Here is a 19056-nt window from a genome sequence, read left to right as displayed (position 1 = left end):
AGAGGCACCCCGGTACACGGGAGGACGGGCAGCGCAGACAGACACCCTCCACCCATGGAAAGTCTTGGGGTCCCCTTGAATCTCATGTGATGTGGCCTTGCCCCCAACCGTCAGGGCTCTGGGCCTTCCTGTTCCCTCCTCTGTGGCCAAGCTGGGAAATGGGCAGGTGTGCGTAGCTCCAAAGTTTTCCAGCCCACTTCCAGGCCGTGGAGGGAGCCACGTGACTCTCAGCTTGAACCCACTTCCCAACAGAGCAAGAAGCTGTTCTCACTGTGGCTTCACAGGAAAAGGTCACAGCTAGGCATGGGAAAGATCCGCGTCCTCCGCGGGAGCCTGGGCTGCAGGGTTCCTCTCCCCCTCTCCAGGCAGGGATCCAGTTCTCACTATGCACTGCTGGCTGGGCTGTGCTCCTGTGTAACCCTGGGCAGGTCCCAATCCAATCCGAGCTGCTGGAGCGTGTGTGACAGCTGGGCGGCAGAGAGCGCGGGACTCCGCAGCACTGGACGCCCCAGCGCCTGGCGAGCAGCCGGTGGTTCCGAGAGCACTCAAATAAGGGGGTCTGGGAGCTAACCCAGCATTTCCTGCTGGTCAACAGGAGCATCCAGGCAGAAGCAGCGCCAGCCCTCCGCTAAGCCAGAGGAGCCGCTCGGGTGCTGACCCCATCTCGCCTGCACAGACGCCGGCCCCGGGCTGGGGAAAGCAGTGAGTAGTCTGTTAAGAGAATATTTGCGATTCCCACATACCGCAGCCTTCTCTAGAGCGCCTCGGTCTTTTTATTTGGTGGATGGAATGACAGGTTTATAGGTGAGCTTGGACTTTTCCAAGTTCAAAGAATAAACTCACTCACTCTAGTTAGCCTTTCTCTGTACACAGTCTTTTCATTTAAGGAGGCACGATTTTCTATCAGGGGGCTCATGCATTAGGCACTAAGAAATTCCTATTTAAAGGAAAAATCATGCTGACCTATCCTAGGACAGTGTCGGGTGCCTGTGGCTAAGGAGCGAAGGGTGAGTTCTGAGCCAAGCAGCAAAGGGGGGCCGGGACGCCTCCCAGAGCAGACTCTAGCCAAGACCTACCATGCTCCAGAAAGCAAGCACAGGAGAGGAGGCTCGGCTTAAGAGCAGGAAAGGCCACATTCCCACCAAAACTGAGACCAAGGGTCTCAGCCTCCCACAGGAAGCCCGCACCCAGGGCGGGCGGCAGGCAGCAGGAGGCAGGCAGTGAGTGGCAGGTAGTGGGCAGTGGGCGGCAGGCGGTGGGCAGCGGGCAGCAGGCAGGATGCATTTTCCCTAGAAGAGGCCGGCTGGGCCGGGAGGGTGCACAGGTGCTGCGCATGTTTTCACCACTGTCTTAGCTTTCAATTTCCATTTCCTTGTTCTTCTGATTTCTTACTCAGAGATTAACTGCAACTGAAATATCATGAATTTATTGTGTCTTCAGCTTTAATTTGCGGTGGGTACGACACAGAATATAAACTGTGAAGTTTGTTCTATTGTTTTCCTAAAAGCTGCACAGTACATCTGGAAGACTGTGATTCATAAATGGTTTGTTTTTTTTTTTAATTTTTTTTTAGTTGTAGATGGACATAATGCCTTTATTTTATTTATTTTTATGTGGTGCTGAGGATCGAACCCAGTGCCTCACACATGCTAGGCGAGCGCTCTACCACTGAGCCACAACCCCAGACCCTCACAAATGGTTTTAAAATGCTGAAATATCACTCATGCTTAGAATCCATCCTGGTTTACGTCCCAGCCCATCAACAGTCAATCTCTCCACAGGCACACAGAGTTTTAGAAAACAGCCCCATTTTCTGGAGGAAGGGTAACATTACAACTGAGGAAATGTGGAGATGGAGAGAATAGTCCATCAAGAGCAGCACTCTGCCAAAACGAGAAATTTCAAAAACCACTAAATTTAGTATTTAAAAAAAAAAAACAAACCTTCATTCTTTTCAATGAACAACTCTCTAGTGGGGAAAACACAACCTCTTAGGGCTTCTAGTTATTTAAAGACATCCTGCCAATGTCATGCACGTGTAAGTGTTGCTTATGACAAGTGAGCACAGGGCCTTTGCCCATCCCGGGGATCCAGCCCCTGTTCCCTCCACACAGCCCCGCTCACTGTGGGGGAGCTGTTTCTTGGGTTTCCTCAACACAAGACATTTCATAAGTGGTTAGGAATCGACACACAGAACTGGGACTGCCTGAGAAAGAAAATGTCGAGTAAAAACATGTTTTGAAAAACAAACAAAATCTAGGTGGACCTGTTTTTTTTGCTATATCCCCTTTGATAATAATACAGGCATATATTTTTTCTATTTGCAATTTTATTAATAACTTTTAAACATCACCATTAATCACTTGAAATTAAAATTTTGGGAGGTAAAAAAAAAATGCCATACATCAGTAATATTATGATTCTGCCTCTTGGCTAAGATCACGTGTAACAGGCAAAGGATTATACAGTCTAGAAGGCAAACCAGAAGTCAAGGGGATAAAAAAAACTACAATGATGTTTACATCACTTGCATGTGACAGGGATGTCCAGGAATGAGTGACAGTTCCAGGTGCTGAACCCCTTGGGAACCGTGGGTTCTACCACTTCCCACAGATGCTGGAATCTCCTTGGGAGCTTCCCACACAGCCAGTGGGCCTGGGAAGGACTCTCTTCTTGCCTCTGCTTCACCCACAGGAACCTGGCATCCAGGTGGGGTCAGGGGTTCAAACAGGGATGCCAGGCCCAATAAAGGACTAGGGCTTAAAAGACACCTGGCTTCTAGAAATCCACCCTCCTTGTACCTCCCCCTCCCTGACCTGACCCAAGGGAGACACAGCCAGTAAAGACCCTGTTTTACAGATAGGAGGAGAGCCAGGGGTGCAAGGGGCTGCAGGCTGGCTGTTTGCATAACAGTGCGGGAATCCTGCTGTATAAAACAATCCATGTTGTGTTCACAGAGGCACCTGGGCATGGTGGGAAAGGAGGAGCCTACAAGCAGGGGAGTTCCAACTGGCAGTGACCTTGAGCTAATCTTTTTATTTTCCTTTGAACCTTTTCACTGTTTGACCCTCCTCTGTCCCATCACCTACTAAAACAAACAAACAAAAAAAGAAGTGAGGCTTCTGATGCCTGGCACCCAACAGCCACTCAGTAGAAACGGAATTTCCTCCATCCCTGGGAGTATAGCGTTAAACTAGAGGCTACGCTGGCAAGAGCAGAACCCACGGGCAATTGCTCAAGCTGTAATCCAAGACTCAGGGGCCAAAAACAGAAATCACAAAAACCAGGGGAAACAGATACCACTCCAAATTTACCTCCTACCACACCTAGAGAAAACCGGGCATCCTGCCAAAGCCTGGAAGTGAGCGGTGAGCAACACACGTCCACCCAGTGCCTGCACCTCAGTCACCTACTACCCACAACTGGGCCAGCCAGGGGTCGCCAGTCAGGGGGCCTGGAGGTCAGGGTGAGGCCTGTGAGTTCCACTAGATCCCAAACCAGACTAGGAAAACTTGATACTTTGTTACACTGTATCTTTTAAAACGCTGGTCGCTTTGTCACACACATCCACACAGAACTTTCTAAGTCTAGACACTTTCAATCATACCACATCAAAACATCATATGAATATTGTCATTGATATTTCAATCTCAGCATGAGAAAGCTAAAAAATTCACAGTGGTACATACAAATTTTCAAAATTCTGTTGTCTGAAAAAAAATTGAGTGAATGAGCTATGATCTGATCATTAAAAAATAAAATAAAACGCCAGATGGTGACCAAAGTGACTAAACCGCAGCAACACTTAACACAGGTAACACCCAGGTGCCACACAGGCTGAGCATCCCAGGTCTGAAAACCAGAAACCCAAAACACCGGAACCATCCCAGGATTTTCAGACGAGGCGTGTTCCCCCAGGCCATCTCGGCAGGTGTTCAAGCCTCTGAAATCTGAAACATTTCTAGTCTCAAGGATTTTGGGGGGGATGCTAAACCTGCTCATGTAAAACCTGCCTGCACAGGACGACAATATGCACATCATCATGCTGACACCAACATCAAAAAATACCAAGCCTAAGAACTCCAGGAGCCATGGAAAGGGACGCACACAACACACAGGCTCCTGTGAAATACACTTAAGTGTGACCATTGGTGTAAAGCAGGGAAGTGAAACCTGAGGGAGCAGGATTCAGGTCCTGTGGCAGGCATGAGGCAGGGACAGGGAATGTGCTGCACAGGGGATTACGCGTTCCTACTGAGGTTGAGGGTCCTGTCTTGACGGAGCCGAGGACAGGAGCAGAGAGCTCGGTTCTCATGAGGCCTATCTCTGGGGCAGGAAGGGGCAGGGTGAACGTGGGGAGAAGAGAAGGAAAAATGAAAACTAATATTATTTTAACCACAGAGACAGGAAAAACATGGCCATGGTGAGAGGCCAGAGAGCCCCAGGCAGGGAGGGTGGGGCTGGGTGCCGAAAGGAGGGAGGGCTGCCCAGGAAGGGACACTCAGGGACATCCATACCAGGCAGCCAGACAGGCCAGGGCTCCCAGCACCCCCGCCTGGTGAGTCTGTTTTCAAATCCAGCAGGGCACTCCCGCCTCTGCAGGGCCTGGACCCCGTGGCCCAGCCTGGCGGGACCCTGCATGCGGCACCGCCAGTTCACAGAGCCAACCTTCCGTGAGTTATTGTTACAGTGTAAAGACAAATACCTGCCCAGAGTTCTGCCAGGCACGGGGTGTCAGAAAAGAGGGCAGTTGGGAAGTCACTGCTTCTCATCGTGGACTTTAGTTCACAGGATCAAAACTACCCAAGTAGCTCAATAATCTGCACCTGGCAGGAATCTTGATGTATCTGCACCCAACTTCTGCTGGGAAGTGGGAAGCTGCAGCGTCTGAGGCGAGGAGGTGCCCTGGCCTCCACCCCAGGTCCCCACCTGCTCCACCCCACCTGGCACCCTGCATCTGCCCACTAGCTTTGTAAAACAGGAAGACTTATAGGTCATTCACAGGAATTTATCCAACATCTACTATGGGTTATTTACCAGGTGAGGAGAAATCATAAAGTTCTTCTCTCCTGCAGCAGAGAGGACACACTAATAAAAACAAAACACAGTATTTCTAACTAGTCAAGGCACCAAAATGGCAGAGCCCCTCCCTCAATCCTATGGACAGCAGGTGTGATGCCTCAGCAGGTTATCCAGGCTCTGGACTATGCTTTATCAACTTTATCTTGACGTTGCATCTGGTTTTCTTTGGTTTTTGTCTTTGCAATGCTGGGGTCTGAACCCAGGGCTTTGTGCATGCCAGGCAAACACTCTACCACTGAGCTCCGCCCCCAGACCTGATTAGTCCCGCCTGGTCAGGACTATTAGAGGATTTAAAAGTTCACAGCTAGAATTCATATGCATTGCAGCAAAAAAAAAAAAAAAAAATCACTAGGTAAATAATGCTTTTTTCACCCATTCTCTTGTCAATGATCACTAAGGCTAGTTCTCTATTTCTGCTACTACAAACAGTACTAAAATGAGTCCTCTCGTACCTACTGCCTGATATACATTAGCAAGAGGTTTCTGAAGCAGATACCTAGAAGTTAAAATGCTGTCCTCATGGGCAAATGTTCGTCCTTACCACGTATCCTAATTCATCCTCTGAAAGAGATGAAGTTCAGAAATCACTGCTGGGGGTGGATTTTTCAGTCCTAAAGGGCTATTAGGAGCAATGGGCAATGTTTACAAAGACAGGCAGGTACACGTGGTTGACACCATTTAAAAGGGAGGAATGAGAAATACAAAATTCAGGGCAGGACTACCTCTGGGTGATGGACGGTGGGGAGTCCAGGAGAACAGGCGGGAGACGGGGCGTGCTGGCAGGGGCTTTGCTCTCGGAGCAACGCTGGTTCTCCTTATTGTGCTTTAATTTATATTAAACAAAGTACTGATCATTCTACAGAAAGAAAAAAACTATTTTTGTAAATGTAGTCAGCACTGAGCCAGGCGCGGGGGCACACACCTGTGATCCCCACTTCTTGGAAGGCGGAGGCAAGAGGATCACCAAGTTCAAAGCCAGCCTTGGCAACTTAGCAAGGCCCTAAACAACTGAGCAAGACCCTTTCTCAAAGTAAAACATAAAAAGGGCTGCAGGGAGGGGAGGGAGGTGGGCCTCCAGCAGCACAGGGAGCTCTAAGAGGACAGGGACAATGTTTTCACTGCTCTGATCCCAGTGGCAAGTACCCACAGCTGGGCAGTCAGCATCAGAGTGATATTTGACAAAAATGAATGTCTCCTTTATAAATGAAGGTGTCAGGGCTGGGGTTGTGGCTCAGCAGTAGGGCGCTCGCCTTGCGTGTGTGAGACCCTGGCACCACATAAAAAATAAATAAATAAAAGATTTTAAAAATAGTTTAAAAAATAAATAAATGAAGGTGTCATAAGCTCCAGAGATTACTCTGGCTTAGAGCGTAGGAAGAGAAAAGAAGATGGCGGAGAAGAGAACAAGAAGCACCTGCTTTAAGATGACAGAGGAGCCCCCAGAGGTGACTGGGAGGGAGAGGTATGGAAAGTAGCAAAGGTGTCAGGAGACTGGCATTGGGCATCTGTGTCAGACACTGGGCTCAGGACCGTCCCTCAAAACTAACAGATGTTAATACCACACGTGTACATACACACATGTGCTGCTGAAACCCCCAAAGGACAGCACATACGCGGGACACAGGCAATGGTGGGTCTTCCCTCCTTAATACTTCTGTACACCTCTCCCGACAGTTTCCTGCTTAACTCAACTACACATACTCCTGGGGAGACCAATATGGGTGAAGCAACGGCACCTGGAGGCTGCATGCAGATTCTCACACTGTCCCCGCACAATGCCTAGAGCTCCTCCCTCAGGCTACTTGCTCCATTGCTGCCCTCTCCTCCTGGCCTCTGAGGAAGGACTCCCCTCCATCCCATCATGCTTGTCTGTTTTTCATGACCTTGACTTTTTAGAGGCCAGGCTGTTTGTTCTGCAGAATGTCCCACTTATGGACTGGTCTGCTTCTCTGGCCATGATCAGCCTTGCAGGGAAGCACAGGTGTGTTCTACACACCTGGAGGTGCAGGTGCAAGGTCCCCACCATGACATGAGTTCAAAATTCCAGTGATCAGTGGAAGTTCCCACTCGAGATAATTTTGTCTTCATTATCCTGGAGGAGGTAAGAGTCTGTTCAGACCTCAGGATCCTGTGCGTCCACACCCATTTACCCAGGGGCACTTGGCAGCCAATGAGGATGTCGCCTGAATCTGGCATGGCACTGAGGGTGCAGGACAATGACATCCTAATCCTGCCTTCCTCTCTGCCCTTGCCAGTGGGCCCTCACTCCCTGTTTGGTCTCCATGCAGAACATCACTGTAATCCCTTGGATTTGGTTTGTTTTTACACTTACCTTCAGCTACTGCTCTCACTCTTGTTGATGCTCAAACTGTCCCAAGCTCAGAAATACCGTGGAGTTTCAGTCTGTCCTTACCAGTTCCCCATGGGTCCCCATGCTCCTCCTTGCTTCCTGCTCAAAGCTAGCTCAACCTACTTTACACTCTTCCAATGTCTGACTCTCCATGGGGCCCTGATTCCTTGTGTGTCAATGATACTAAGACACAAGATGAGCATCTCTACAGAGGACTACCCTGCTTCTCCATCTGCAGAGGGATTTTACTTTTGCTATGGAAAGATGGAAAGACTTGTTCAAGTTTTAATAGCTACGGGCGAGTAACCACTTCAGGGTCTATAGTTTTTTTTACTCATTTTAAATAGGATGAAGGATGCTGAGCAGGATTATACCTTGAAGAGAAGTAGCCTCTAGATAGAGTGTGATACTGAAAATAACAAAAAGAATAACCTAAGAAGAAAGATTACAAGGAAGCAGACATAGTTTGCATGCCCCCGACCCCACATCACACACACACACACCCCTGCCCCCGTGGAATAAAACAAAACTGGTCCTGGCCTGTTTCCTGATGCTGGGTAAGTCACAAGCGTGACACCATAGTGCCAGAAGAGAGCCCTTGCCCTGGTTGGACACTACACCTGAGGCATCCAGCAGCTCCCACGAGTCACAGCTAGACCTAGCATTTCCTTGACTGATCCCACTGAAATCCACTGGAAGGGTGAGAGGACCACACGTGGACTGGTCTAAAAAGGACATGGGGTTCCACCATGGATCCCAGGCAGTGGACCCCAGAACTAGCAAAATGTCAGTCTGCGGTTTCAAACCTACTCTGAGCACCATGTTTAGGCTGAATGAAAACTCTTGCCACATTCAAGCTCTACCAGTTTCGACAGCAATCTCCTTGTTCCACTGTCACGTGTTTAGAGAAACACAAAGGCGTTTCAGAATTGGCCGATTCGTATGCTAGTGTCACAATATGTTTTATTGAAATCAAAGGTTACTGCTCCTTCCAACAGGGATCCACACTCAGAGCAGGAAGGACAAACAGAGTGTGCGGAAGGCCTTCTGTGCAGTGTTCCTGAACCGTTACGCTCTTTCCCTGTGGTTCTGTACTCCTGAATGCCAAACAAGCACACAGGTGGTTGCTATTGAGCTACCGAGTGAAAGCTACCTGCTGCCTCAGAAATGGAGATCTGTTCTCTTGCACTGCAAAGAGATCTCCAGGCCGTCCTTGGGCCGGTTCTAAGGATCCCAGTACTCCTGCCCAGCTGAGCAATGCACCCGTGACCTGGGAGGCAGGAAGAGGTCAGAGAGCCACTTCCTTTCCTGGCCCCAGGGAAAAGAGCCTCATGTTCTCAAGCAATGCTGCAGAGAACAGGCTGGGGAAATCAGTGCAGGAGGGCCTGGGCTGCTTCCCTCACCTCCTCTCTGAGGGCCAATTCCTGAGACCAGAATGCAGGGGTCTTCAGAAACAAAGTTCCCCCCACCCACCATCAGAAAGCACCGCTGGGCCACACAGAAATTCAGGGCACTTCCAAACATCACTGTCAAGCAAAGAGTTTCTACGTTCCCACAGATTTTGCAACCTAATCAATAGTCATCAACACTGACAACCAGGAGCAAGTAAAGGAAAACAGCAATAAACATGCTGAATATTTCAATCATGAAAGCTGAATTTTAAAAATAAGCATGGACACACTTCCCTAGTGAAAACAGTCTAGTGCTCATTTAACTTACTGAATTCTTCCTTTTATTTCTTCCTATAAGAATCCTAATGATGATACACCGTGGACACTTCAAGAAGACAAACACTGGATGGGCTGCATCGCTCCACTGAAGGAGACCTCCTTTATGCAAACAAATCAAAAAGGTAACTGAAAACGTGCCAAGGGTTATCAAGAGGGTTGTTGATTTTGTCCAAATGTTAGGGAATATTTTGGGAATAATAAGGAAATGTTTCCTCTTATTCAGAGAAAGTGGATTTACACACAAGATTAGGTTGGTAGATGTGTAAGAGAGAAGCAGGCCACCAGGTTGCCAGACAAAACAGAAAAACAAGCCAGAGAGGAAACCCAGTGCAGGCTGAGCATGTTTTAGTAAGATGCATGTGTTTCTGGAGGGGGCAGTGCTCTGGGTAGGTACTATGTAAATCCCATGCAAAGAGCGAGCCCTGGGACTGCATGCCCTCTCCAACCTGAAAACCCAAAACAGCACAATCCTGGGACCCCACACTGCACCAAAGGCACTCAGGACCGGGGCACTCAGGGTCTGGATCAGGCTAAACCTTCTGTATTGTAGCTAGGAAGGAAGGCGAGCGCGCAGGCGAGGGAAGGTGGGCGGGCAGGCGGACAGAAGGCGGGAGGAAATGGAGAGGGGACCTGTATGCTGCTCCCATTACACCTGTCTTTGGACCCCATAAACCCCACTTTCTCATATTTCATTATGTTCCAAAGCAGCAGCAGCAGCAGAGGTGAATCCCTGTGCCAGGCACTGGTTCTGGAGAGCTCCACCTAGGGAGGGTGAACACTTGAACCAGGCAGTCTCCCTTAGGAAGTCCAGCCATATACAGAGACCTTTTTTAAACACCATGTCAGGGAGTTAGGAGGCACCTTCTGCATTCCTGAGGCCTCCCAGGGAACCTGGAGGTCACTATCAAAGCAGAGCTCCGCACAATGGAAGCCCTCGAAGGCTCAGCCAAGGGCCTGGCCTTATGCAGCTGCTCCCACCCCTCTTCTCTTGCCACCTGTGCTGCCACTTACCTCTCCTCCTTAAGGGGCTGGGACAGGCTGGAGAGAACAGCACCTCCAAGGAGCAAGAGCAGGGGCAGAAGGACAGTGTCCCCAGAAAGTCTCTCCTTTTCTTTCTGATTCGTTTGGTTCTTGCTTATTTTTACATGACTGTATAAAATCTACACAGCACGGGACTATTCCCTGCATTTGTAAAATGCCTCTAAGTCCCAGTAGGTCCCTTCAGTGGGAGCTAATCATCTCTTGGAGACGAGAGGAGACTGCTGAGACATCACAAGGTCAAAGTGACGCAGTCTTTTCTATGATCCTGTCCTGTTTTTCAAGCAATCATATTATTGCATTTTGGCCTGAAAATACACACGGCCTCACTTGCCGTGTCTGCCTTAGGAGGGCTCCTTTGTCGTTCATTTCTCCCTTGACCAGTGTCTGACCTGCCCTTAGGAAAGTCTGCGGCATACTGTGACAACTGGGACCACAGAGGGAGGGCCCTTATCATCAACACCACTGCTATAAGATGTTCCCAATGCTTCAAGATCAAGGTCATGATGGGAGGTAGCTCATGGCTCATTTGGAGTGTACCTTGAAGATGAGGCCATTTGCCCCTGCGTGAACTTCTGCCCTGGCAGAACAGACAGCAGCTTGGGCAGAAAGGCACCCTCCCCCAGCCAGCCTCGCCCCTACCCAGCAGGTCTCACACCCTTCCATCCTAAAACAGAGCCTCATCTGCAACTACTGCCAAAATAGCAAGACAGAGCTTGAGGAAAAGACCCACAGCTCCCTCCGGATCCTGGAGGCACACCTGGGTCAAGCCACCACCACCACACTCACAGGGGGCGGGAGGCAGAGGTGTGCCAGGCATGGCCAGGATGGTACGTGCAGATTCCGGGCATTCTGGGGAGTCACAGAACAGCACCTGGCCACTAGGAGACCTTTCAACTCAAAAATCCCTGAGTGCCAACGCCTGAGGAAAGGACTTCCTCCAGCTGTCTAGGAGGGGGGAGTCGTGAGTCTCCTGGAACAATTTATGGGAAATCTTTTACATTTTCTATACATAGTGGCTTCTAGAACATTTCTAAAAGGGAATGCAATGCATTTGGCTCTCATTAAATCGTTTCTGGGAAATTCTTCACCGTTTCACTACACAATTATATTTTACATAGTTCACGTTTTTCCTCTTCAATATACAATGTGTAGTTTTCATTTGAGAATTAAATTCAAGTGAATCCCATAAATACTGACTGGCTACCAGGAGTACTGCCCTAGATGATTGAGGGGACGGTGTCCCTAGCACTGAGACACCAAACCAGACTGGGAGCACAGAGCGGTATGCATTCTCTCAAGCTCTGTGAGACCGACTTCTAGGCAAAAATGTACCTGATGGTCCGAGGATGCCTTACTTAGTTAACTGAAGGCCACTGTCACAGTGGACAGTTAAAAGTGGAAACCAGGTTCCTCCTCACTTGGCATCTGAAGCATGATCTTAGGTTCGATGCTGAATGTCACCAAAGGCCCACTGCGACAGGTTTGGTCCTCAATGTTGCTGAGGGAAGGAGATGGGACTTTCAAGAGGGGCCACAGTGGGAGTGGGAGACCTTGATCATTGAGGACACGCCCTTGAGGGGGTAAAGGGGTTGAGAGAGTCCGGTCTCCCAACCAGCACTTAGTTACAGTAAAAGAAAGCTGACTAACACAATACAAAGCAAGACCATATGCAGAAAGGCCACAGAAAATGGGCAAAGAAGCAAACCCATGTGCTCTGAGCTCAACACGTCAGGGCTAGAGGGAAGAGAAAGGCTAAAACCCGAGGAAAGTGTTTGAAGAAGTGAGTTAGGTAATTTTTCTTTCACTGAAAGTCAACAGACTGGCAAAAATCAAATGGCTATAAATATTCCTACTTTAGCCATACGGCACACACACGGGAAAGATACATGGAAGACATTCTTGTGAGGAAAGCAGCATAGAGGCTGGTGTGGACCTGCATTTTGGTGTGGAATGCAACTGGATTTCACATTCCCAGTTCCACCTGCCACACCTCCTTGATCCCAGTGCCCTGTGCCCCACCTCCTTGGTTTGACTGGCACAGCGCATCACACGCTGTGCATAAAGCATGATGCCAGCCACCAGAAATACAGGACAGACAAGGCACAACTCTGGCCTGTGGGAGCCACTGTCCTCTGCCCCCCTCCCACAATATTGGACTAGACATAAATATCATAAGAGCGGGATTTCATGTGTTGTATTCCCAGAGTGCAGGCAACTAATATCTAATACCCTAATATCCTAAATATCATCTAATATCCCAAATATCACGCTAAGACATAATGACTAAACAATGGCACGGTCCGAAAGCCCATGTGCAGTTGAAGCAACACTCAGAAACAAAACAGCCAGAGAGCTGAGTGTGGGGCCAGGGGCAGGGCACAGAACTGTGGACACCAAGAAGGGACTCCACCCTGTCCATCCGAGGCTTTAGGGGAGATGCTCCCCAAGGGAGGTGACATCCCTGCAGAGGGCTCAATGAAAGATCCAAGGGGATGGGGGACCCACAAGGAGGTCAAAGAACCCATGGGATAGAGGAGACAGGGATGAGACCACCAGGGCCTTTGGTTTCCAGGTTACAGTCAGTGATGTGGGTCACCCAGAGGACATTTGCTCTGAGCACCAAATAACCATCTGAATAAATTCCTTCCTGTGCTGTAAATCAGTGCTTCCCATATCCATGAAGAAAATACAGGGTGCTACAACACAGGAAGTTTCTGGAGACACTCATCATTGAGTTTCATATGTAATTCTGAATTTTCTAGGAGCCACATACTTAAAATAGTAAAATTAACTGAAATTAAAAGAGCACATTATATTTAATAAAATAGATAATAAAAATTTAAAATATTAGATATTTTACATTTTTACCACTGAGTCTATAAAATCCAGTGTACATCTGACATCTGCAGCCCATATCCACCTGACTGCCCACTGTTTGGGAGTGCTCAATGGCACTGAGCTATCATTATGGCTAACAGCCGCCACACAAGACAGTACAGATCTGGAATGTCCTTTGGAAACATTTCGTAGAATTTTTGTACAAATATTATCATCTACTCTCTCTGCTTAAAAGTTTATAAAAACAAAACAATAAATATTTCAACACTAAATAAAAAACCCACAGAAAAAGCTCAATTTTGAAAAGGTACCCATAATCATACATTAAAAATGCCAGTTAACTTTTGGATTTTATGTTTATAGGATACTGTTTTATGTCTAATATACACATAGGGTAGGCTGTTTAAAAAAGATCTGTATCAGCTGGGCGCAGTGGCACACGTCTGTAATCCCGGCAGCTCAAGAGGCTGAGGCAGGAGGATTGCAAGTTCAAAGTCAACCTCAGCAAAAGCGAGGCACTAAGCAATTCAGTGAGACCCTGTCTCTAAATAAAATACAAAATAGGGCGGGGGGGGGGGAGGCTCAGTGGTCAAGCACCCCTGAGTTCATTCCCCAGCCCAAAAAAGGTCTGTATCAACAATTTTAATGTGTGATATTTGGACTCATTTTCACAAATTCATAACATTTATCTTTTAAAATATATAATATTTATGACCCAGGTAGAGACCTAATATATTGAATAAGGAGCTATGAGCAAAATGAAAGACTGAGTCTGCTTTCCCAGTTAGTGCCTGGAAGACCACATGCAGGAGAAGTTCCTAGAACGGTGGGGTCACCCTCATTTTAAGAAACACTGGTCTCCATATGACCCACAAGTTCTCACGCTGCTCAGCTTCCCCAGTTTTCCTCTATGATCATCAGAATGTTCTGTTCTTCCCTTTTTATTCCAGAAAGAAAGAAAGAAGGGCAGGAGGGGGCACCCGGTCAGGGGCTGGGCACAGGGGTGGTTCCAGAGCTGTGTGCCCACCTCCATGCCCTTGCTCTGTCCTCTGCGGGTGTGCAGGACTCCTAGAGTAACTCGTCACCTCTCTCCCAGGCCTCTGCCTTCAGAGCCACAAGATGCTCAATTCCACGAGCTCGCCAACGCCAGGCCCGCCCTGCTCCCGGAACACGCTCATCACCCAATACATCATCCCGGTGCTGTACCTTCTGGTCTTCCTGGCAGGGGTCCTGCTCAATGGCGTGTCGGGCTGGGTCTTCCTCTACGTGCCCAGCTCCAAGAGTTTCATTATCTATCTCAAGAACATTGTGGTCGCTGACTTTCTGATGGGCCTGACTTTCCCCTTCAAGATCCTGGGCGACTCGGGCCTGGCCCCCTGGCAGCTGAGCGTGTTCGTGTGCAGGGTCTCGGCCGTGATCTTCTACGTCAGCATGTACGTGGGCATCGTCTTCTTCGGGCTCATCAGCTTCGACAGGTATTACAAAATCGTGAAGCCCCTCCTGACCTCCTTCGTCCAGTCGGTGAGCTACAGCAAGCTGCTGTCGGTGGCCGTGTGGGCGCTCATGCTGCTGCTGGCCGTTCCCAACATCATCCTGACCGACCAGCGCGTCCAGGAAGGCAGGAGAGTGCAGTGCATGGAACTCAAGAACGAGCTAGGACGCAAGTGGCACAAGGCGTCCAACTACGTCTTCGTGGGCATCTTCTGGCTCGTGTTCCTCCTGCTGATTGTCTTCTACACTGCCATCACCAGGAAGATCTTCAAGTCCCACCTCAGCTCCAGAAGGAGATCCATCTCGGTCAAAAGGAAATCCAGCCGCAACATCTTCAGCATCGTGCTTGTGTTCTTTGTCTGTTTTGTGCCTTACCACGTGGCCCGGATCCCCTACACCATGAGTCAAACCGGAACCTACTACAGCTGCCAGGCAAAAGAGATCCTGCTCTACGTGAAAGAATTCACCCTGCTGCTCTCTGCTGCCAATGTGTGTCTGGACCCCGTTATTTATTTCTTCTTATGCCAGCCATTTAGGGAAATCTTATGTAAGAAACTGCACATCTCATTTCAAGCTCAGAATGACTCAGACCCTTGCAGAATCAAAAGGGGCAACACAATGCAGGAAAGCACAGACACGCTGTGAACTTCCGGCCCTTCCCACTAGACCATTACAAGCTCGTGACCACCTCCAGCTGCCGGGAAATGAGCAAGAGCAAAGAACAAGCCACTTGCTCATCACTGGCAAAAGACCCAGCATCACCATCCAATACCGACAGGACTTATGAAGCCCCAGGGGCTCAGTACAACGATCAAATTCAAATGTTTCCAAGCTTTTCTGTAACATTAAAGGGCGTGGGATCCCTTCTGCAGGTTTTCCTAGTACTGACCATTATTTTTCTTGGAAAGAATAATACATACAATCATTCAATCCTATTCCATCAAAATAGCAGGTTTAAATTTATATTAAGTAACCTGAACAGTTAAAGTAGAATTTTAAATTGGTAAATAAAGAAATCCAAGACAATTCACATATGTGTCCTCTTTTTTCATATGCAAGAATTAAGTCAGTAAGATATATGATCTTTGTCAGCAGCAATCTTAAAGACCAGCTTAAAAACAGGCAGAGTTTGATAAAGGGCTGTTTGAAGTGAAAAAGTCAGGTTTTCTCTGATTTGAAGCAGAAAATCAATTAGAAGACCCCTTATTTATTCAAGTCATTTCAAAAGAAAGCAGATTTGAGTTAAGCACTGTGCAGTAAGATCGTAATTTTTACTAATGCAATTTTAAGAATAGTACATGCATGTTAAATATATCTTATAAAAGACCTATTAAGCCATCTAATGAGCTGGAGTTCTGGTATTAGACAAGGTCTAAGATGACTCTACAAGCAAAGCCAGACCCAGGAGGTACTTTCAGCAACTCCCTCTACTCCATAGTATGAGTGCAGATAGGATAATGGAAACACACACACACATACATACATACACACACACACACACACACACACACGCATGACATAATTATCTTGTAGGGTGGGGCGAGAGAGTTTCTTAGAAAGCAAATGGATTTGATAAAAAGAAGATCTAGCCAAGCATATAGTGGTGCATGTCTCCCAGCTACTCAGGAGGCTAAGGCAGGAGGAACGCAAGTCAGAGGCCTACCTCCACAACTTATTAAGATTCTGTCTCAAAATAAAAATCAAAGGGGCTGGGGATGGAGCCCAGCGGTAAAGCACCCCCTGGGTTCAAGGCCAGTACTAAGGAAACAAATAGGGAAAAAAAGGAAGAGAATCTAAAACATAAAATAAGTACTGGCAGTTTACACATAACATGAACATTCATATATCACATTTTCTAGAAAACAGATAAATGTGATACATGGAGATATGGAATACGGTTGCTGGTGTAACAATTACCAAGGCACAATTTTTTTTCTGTTTATTAACTGGCTAGAAGACATTCAGTCCATCCTTCAAAGAGTCTTCCCAAATGTTTTTAGTGTTTGTATCTCTTTCATCCTTCACTATATCTGTATCAATAAATAAAATTATTTTCAAGACTGTCAATTTTTTCTTAAAAATAATAGCACAAGGATACACCAGCAGATCTCACAGTCAGGGGATTCTCGACATGCCCCCTTGCACAGGCTCCAGGGGTGAGTCACCTAAAGACTGAACATTCTATTTGTCACTGATATGTTTCAAACTAAGCAGGTCATGCTCAGGACCTCCTCACGGTTTAGGAAAAACCCAGAAAACAGGTGCTGTTGAAGAGGAGCTGGGAAGTGCCCCCACCCATGTCAACCCCCACCTCCCTGCCCACGCCTGCTCAGCACACAGCCAAAACGGACCACAATCCCTAGGCTCCGCAGACGTCCCTGGTGGAAGGGTGTGTCCTGGCTTGGGCCAGTAAACTTGCTAAACAGTCTGGCTGTGCTTATTCTTCATGACTCCCCCTGACCAGGGCCCATGGGTGAATCCTGGAGTCTTAAATGTCCCTTTCTGGGCCACAGGAGAAAGTGAAAGCTCAAAGGAGAAGAGGAAGTGCTCGCCAAGGGATGCTAGTGGCTTGCGTCACCTCCTCAGCGAGGTCTGTCCTTGGGAAAGTCACTCTTCCCTGAGGTGCCAAGGACTGACTGCGTGGTAAGCAGGACCCTGGAGCAGGCTGGTCACGCATGTGCAAGAGTGGTCAGGAAGCAGTGCACAGAGTAGATAAGGGTGCTCTGAAGCCACAGCAGAGGAGCAGCTCCTGTTCCAGCTTGTAGGCTCAGAGCAACATCTGGAAACAAAGGTGCCCTGCCAGCAAATGGGCAGCCAGGACCCCTGGGGTCAGCAGGACAGGGGCAGATGGACAGCAGGGCACTCCCAGCTCCTCCATAGCTAGTAGGTGCACAAGCCCTCCTGCATTCAGGGTGCTCAATGCAGCAGGGGAAGAGGTGCCTGTGAGGACAGAGAAGGCTGCAATGGGTGCAAGCCAAGAGCGGAAGCCAGGATGGCGGTGAGCTGAGAGTTGGCCCACCCCAGAGCAGACGCTCCTAGCTCCAGCCAGTCACTTCCTCATTCTCCACAGGAGATGTAAGACCACCCAGTTTTTTAACTGTTGGGCTAACAACTAAGAAAACGCACCCCTGGAACTGGCTATGCAAAGTGGGTACCCACTCCGCAACATCTGAAATGTAGAAAACTAACAGAAAGGAGCCCAAAGCAGCTTATGACTGCAACTAAACACCTCTCCTGACTAAAGAGCCCCCACTGTGTTACCTCAAGTGAGGTTTCCACATCAGTGCACAGTTAATTCAAGTATCTAAGCTGTTTCATAAAAAGAATATTTGGAATAAGAAGAATCAAGAAATGTCACAGAGGGGCCAGGAGGCGGAGTGAGCCCGGGTGGGGGGCGGGGGAACAGGGGGTGGAGAGCGGGAACAGGGGGTGGAGAGCGGGAGCAGGGGGCAGAGAGTCAGCATTGACAAGGGAGTGGGGGCTGAGAGCCAGGGGCCTGGCAGAGAGCAGGGGGCAGGGAATTTAAAGAAAAAGAAACAAGAAAAAAAAAAAAAAAAAAAGAAATGTCACAGAAAGATCACCATCATGTGAGATGGTGGCACATGGCACCTACCCACAGAGGCGGGTAGCAGCAGCAGGGCTACCCAAAGTCTCCTCCGCCCACACCCTCTTTGCTCAGATGACACAAGTAGAGGTTCCTATTGGGAAAGTCACACTTCCCTGTCCTGGTGATTGGCAGGTCTCGGTTCACTGACCACAGGTTGGGACGGCACAGGACCCAATGTGACCCAATGACAGCGAGGCCCAGGCTCTGGAGAAACTTCTGGAAGGGATGCCATACACACGTAAAACCTAGAAGTACACCCTTCACTTGGGCACCCCACAGACAAAGCTCAGGCGTCCTCTGAATGAAAAGAGCCAGGGCAGCTGCAGAAACGGCACAGTGTGAGCCGTGTCCACCTTGGCCTACAGCCATGGCCCCCAGCTCTGGGCATGCCAGCCAGTAAGACGTATTGCACATGCTCAATTTCCCTTGTGGTGGGGAAGGGACACCAGTCAATTGGAAAATCTCAATACACTGGCTTCATCTAAAAGAATGATCTGGAAAACATGTTCATACCAAGCTTTGCTCCTCCTTATATCAGTGAGGTCCGTCATTTCTGTACTCTGTCTTTAACATGTGCCCAAAACCTGATCTTTTTACCAACTTTGGAGACAAAAACTTTCTATGAGTACAAAAATACCTATAACACCAAAGACCACGGACATATTACCACACAGAGCATTGTCTACAGAGGGAATGGGGGTGCCTGGACCTGCTGACCTGCAGGGCCTGCACTACGGCCTGGGGGAACTGTATTGTGCAGTACTCAGCAGAAGAGCCACCACTTCCTTTTGGTCACCTGTTCTCTGTAAGACTCGAGTGATATGCAGATGACCATTTCAAGTCAGGCCATCGACCCAAAAAGAACCACTTCAATGAAATATGGCTCTCTTTCCCCTGCAGTTTGCAAGGAGGTTTAA

At 48.4% G+C, this 19056-nt stretch overlaps 2 protein-coding genes across 3 annotated transcripts in view; one reads left to right on the top strand and one right to left on the bottom strand.

The window, feature by feature from the left end:
• The window catches only part of P2ry14 (purinergic receptor P2Y14), a 32519-nt gene extending 17245 nt beyond the window's left edge, over positions 1-15274 (top strand). Inside the window, exons 3-4 of the mRNA XM_027934057.3 lie at positions 9182-9284; positions 14138-15274. Of these exons, the coding sequence (XP_027789858.1) occupies positions 9230-9284; positions 14138-15177 (1095 nt within the window). The 5' untranslated portion in view covers positions 9182-9229 and the 3' untranslated portion in view covers positions 15178-15274. The remainder of the gene's footprint in view (positions 1-9181; positions 9285-14137) is intronic.
• Med12l (mediator complex subunit 12L) overlaps positions 1-19056 on the bottom strand; it is a 263138-nt gene that overhangs the window by 144345 nt on the left and 99737 nt on the right. The gene's annotated exons all lie outside the window — the stretch shown is intronic.

The sequence above is a fragment of the Marmota flaviventris genome, chromosome 8 (genome assembly GCF_047511675.1).
Source record: "Marmota flaviventris isolate mMarFla1 chromosome 8, mMarFla1.hap1, whole genome shotgun sequence".
NCBI lineage: Eukaryota > Metazoa > Chordata > Mammalia > Rodentia > Sciuridae > Marmota > Marmota flaviventris.
Note: the sequence above shows the minus strand (reverse complement) of the source record. Positions and strands in the feature narration are given on the sequence as shown.